General features: G+C 53.5%; 2 protein-coding genes and 1 non-coding gene across 3 annotated transcripts; 2 read left to right on the top strand and 1 right to left on the bottom strand.

Annotated features, from left to right (window-relative positions):
• Positions 1–88: 88 nt before the first annotated feature.
• On the bottom strand, positions 89–1,243 carry CHGG_10518 (uncharacterized protein; the record flags this gene model as incomplete). Its single annotated transcript, XM_001228444.1, has 1 exon — positions 89–1,243. The coding sequence occupies one exon, from the start codon at positions 1,241–1,243 to the stop codon at positions 89–91; it is 1,155 nt and encodes a 384-aa protein (XP_001228445.1).
• Positions 1,244–2,289: 1,046 nt separating this feature from the next.
• Positions 2,290–2,385, top strand: CHGG_11238. The gene has a single exon. It is a non-coding gene; the product is annotated as a tRNA-Asp (tRNA).
• Positions 2,386–2,806: 421 nt separating this feature from the next.
• On the top strand, positions 2,807–3,364 carry CHGG_10517 (uncharacterized protein; the record flags this gene model as incomplete). Its single annotated transcript, XM_001228443.1, has 2 exons — positions 2,807–2,907; positions 3,136–3,364. 2 exons carry the CDS (start codon positions 2,807–2,809, stop codon positions 3,362–3,364), a joined length of 330 nt encoding a protein of 109 aa, XP_001228444.1.
• Between the last annotated feature and the right edge of the window lie 531 nt (positions 3,365–3,895).

Below are 3,895 nucleotides of genomic sequence, written 5' to 3'. Positions count from 1 at the left end.
CCATCCCGGGTCTGAGTTCAAAGCCCCTCAGAAACAAAGTTGAGGCAGCGGCTCCCCACCAGGCAGAGTACATGAATTTTGGTACTGGTCAGCGCACATCCCACAGCTCCCAGCAATCGCCAGATCGCATACGACCAAAAAAGGACGAAGTCGAATCAAAAGGCCAAGAACCTGTGGCGTTCCTCCTGTTAGGCAATGCGCCATCAAACTCGAATGTGTTGGTGCTATAGAGCTCGATATCGTTATTGCTAACACCAATAGACACGACGCGATCACAGCAGGCCACGGATAAAGCCTTCCCGGGGAGTAGGTAACAAGTCAGCCTGTCACCCCAGTCTTGATCCAATCGGCCAACTATTCTCAAGCCTTCGGTGGACGTGCCAAAGTTTTTTCGGATAATGGAATCCAAGGGGCAAAGCGGCGGCAACAAGAGGTGGACCGACGACGGCATAGCGAGCAGGGCCGCGTGGAACAAGGCAATTAAGCGGTCGATCTCAGTCACACAGAACTCCGCCCTGTCAATCTGAGCTGCTTCGATGGCCGTGGCAGTACAGCTGTTTTTCCGCTGCCTCAGGTAAGTCTCTATGCCGCGGGCCGCTCGTAGCACACCGGCGAGATCACCCCACTCAGCGAGCCTCTCGATCCATGTTAGAACGTTGGTCCGGAAAAACCTGTCTAGCCGAGCCAAGTGGCTGCCGACGGCCGGCGAGCTGTGCGCAAGGTGATGGGCAAAATGGGCCGCTGCGTAAGCCGATAAGGGGGAAGCATACTTGTTACTGCCGTTGCTAACTCCTCCACTCTGGCGTTTTGATGGCGTGAAGTCGTCTCCGCCAAGGATCTCGAGACAGATCTCGGCGATTCTGGAGTCTGCCGTGGGACGATCAATCCAGCGTTTCCCATCCTCGCGTGGCTGGGTCAAGAAGTCCGAGACCGTCTCGTCAACGATGTGCACCCGAGATTGACTGTCCACCGTGATGAGCTGCGCGGTTATCTTCTCCAGTTGTTCTGAGAGTGGCGCTGTTAGAGTCTGGCCAATGTCCAGCTTCACTGCTTCTGCGAGTTCGTGGATGGACAGTGGTCGTGGTGCAGAGACAGCCCATGAAAAGATGCATTTGGCCAGTTCGACGCTTGGGGAGGCAATGATCGAGTTTATGAGACGTAAGTGGGATTTGTCCGTCTTGGGAGTGCCTTGCAAAGCTGCCCCCGCGTCCGGAACGCTAGGAATGACATTTGGTGGTGCCATGGTGAGAGATCAGAGAGGGCAGCCAGGCCCTCGTTAAAGACTCTTTAATAGTCAGGATATCCAACTGCCCCCTTGAGTGCCTAGCCACTCTGATCATCAGACAGGTGAGCAGAAATGGGTAAGTATTACCAGGACACTGACTGGTGGTACTCCCGCGTCACTCACTCCGAGTTGAATCTCCATCAGAATTTAGAACTAGCTGGTCCCGGACAAGTATGCGGTATACTTAGCTGCTGATATCTGAGTTAGGGAGTATGTATGTTGCCCCGCCTTGGCAAATGGCCGGAGAAACCTAATTGGGTGCCTATGCATACCACTTCACAGATAACCAACGGGAGCAAACGGACCAGCCCGGGCTGACGCGGAGGGGGTGCCAAGCGCTGCTACGTTCAAGCGTACAACGTCGAGTGAATGTCGGTGAAACCACCTATGCAAGCACTCCATATCCATCCTTCACTTGTAACTTTCAGGATAGTATTTTACCATGAAAAGAAGTTGAAGGATTCCCTAGGTACTATTACAGTGCAACGCCCTATCGTGAACAAAAGCCAGTCCACCTAATATGATCTATCCAAACGGCATTAGGGCTTTTGAATAGAATCAGTAACTACGAGCCTCACCATTCATAGCTAACGAGGAACTCTCGGATAACGTTCTTGCTCGAATGGTTTTGGGAATTTAGACACTCACTGCTAATTAAACAACGTGTCACGGGCACAGCCCGTTCCTTGTAGGGTTAGGGTTGCACGGCTGAACCCCGAGGTGGGGTTCCTGGTGGTCGGGCTTTACGGGCCGCACGTGGCTCTGCGTTGGTCTGTGCGCAGCCACAGGGTTTTCCCTGAGCGCGCCTCGCCTCCCACATTCGGTTCCTCGTGCAACCACACAATATACCAGCTTACCCCTACCACGGTGATTCTAACCATGATACAACCATAGGAACCCGAAGAGTACCTCATGCGCCAATGAATTGTGTGCGCTGTTGTGGACTTCATATGCTGGTGGCCTGGCCCCCTCCTCCAAGCTACAGTGGATGTCAACATCCATAATCTTCCGTAGTATAGTGGTCAGTATGTGAGCTTGTCATCAGACTCCACCAAGTCGTGACATCGCTCGAGACCCGGGTTCAATTCCCGGCGGGAGAGATCACCACTCTTTTTGTCAAATCTTTAACCTAGACGGTATCTTTTGCATCTACTGTGAATATACGCGAACAATGTGCTCCATTGCAAGCCGTGATGCCGTACTAACAAGGTAAGACCAGACATGTTATGGAGAGGAACAATCTTGTAATGATTGACGGTTTCTTTTCCGGTTTCAGTCGGGTTCACTAATAGGATCCCTAGCGTTGGGCGACATCACAAAACGCAACTGCCCAAACTACGATATGGTAGAATATAAGATGAATTTTGTGGAGGGGGTTTCCACCGTCATTTATCCCGGCGTGTAAGTGTCAGACCATCACGTGTGGAACAGCTCATTCGCCATTTCAAGCCGCTACTTGCCCAATCATCACAGTCAATTCAACTTCATGCCATTCCCCCATTCTTTTTATCTTCCAACAACATGAAACGCCTCGCCGTCCTTTACCTCTCATTTATCGGCAGTTTGGCCCTTGCGGCTAAAAAGAACCTCATTATTGACACAGACCTCTTCAGCGATGTCGAGTAGGTGCTCCTCCCTTTGTCCTTCCATCTCACTCACCGCTTTCCCAGTGATGCCGGCGCCCTCCTCCTCGCAGCTACATCCCCAGACGTAAATCTCTTAGCCGTCAATGTCAATTACCCATCCTCGTACTCTGCCCTCGCCGCATCGGCCATCCTAGCCCACTACGGCAAACCCGATCTTCCTATTGGCATCCCGCGTCCCCTGAGCAACATCACCTTCTTCGACAGCTGGTATTTCACGCTGGGCGAGTATGCTAGCAAGGTAGCCTACCACTTCTCCGGTGGTAGCCTCCGCTGGGGCCATGCCGAGGATGCCTGGGACCCGGTGGAACTGTATCGCAAGGTCCTATCCGAGGCGGAAGACAGCAGCGTGACAATCGTGTCGATCGGGTTCCTGGATAACGTGCGTCCTCCCCCGAATCACCACTCACCCAAACACCCAAACACCCAAAACTAACCCCCCCCCCCCCCCCCCCAAACTATGGGGACGATAAGGGGGCTTTCTTTATTCCCGCTCGAGACCGAATAGCGCACATTGAATCTCCCGCCTTTAGAACCAAAAAGGGGAAGAAGCCCTTCCTCTGCGGGGGGGTCTTCGCGGAGAGTCGACATGGAACTTCCATGGGTCAAGAGCAGAGGACGTCACCCCCTTCCTCGTTCGAGAAATCGAGAGGGATAAAAAAGGCACAGATTCGCACTCCCCTAGCTGAGGGGGTGGGGTGAGCCCCTCTTCCGCGTGTGAGACTCCTGTGCACAGAAATCAGATCCGACATCTGCCTTTAGCCACTCACCCCCGGTGGGGCCCCTCGGCCCGCATGAGAGGCTCCTCGCACTATTGCGGGGATGGGCAATGTATTCAAATTCCAGAACTCCAAGTGGACACAGGTATCGGGATTGTCTCTACACGACACCGGACGCGAACCCTACACTCATAAAACGCGAGCACCGCGGTGGCTAGTCCAGGCCTGAGGGACAGGGGACGGTATGG

The sequence above is a fragment of the Chaetomium globosum genome, genomic scaffold, assembly GCF_000143365.1.
Source record: "Chaetomium globosum CBS 148.51 scaffold_7 genomic scaffold, whole genome shotgun sequence".
In the NCBI taxonomy this organism is placed as follows: Eukaryota; Fungi; Ascomycota; class Sordariomycetes; order Sordariales; family Chaetomiaceae; genus Chaetomium; species Chaetomium globosum.
This window is presented reverse-complemented; position numbering and strand designations above follow the sequence as displayed.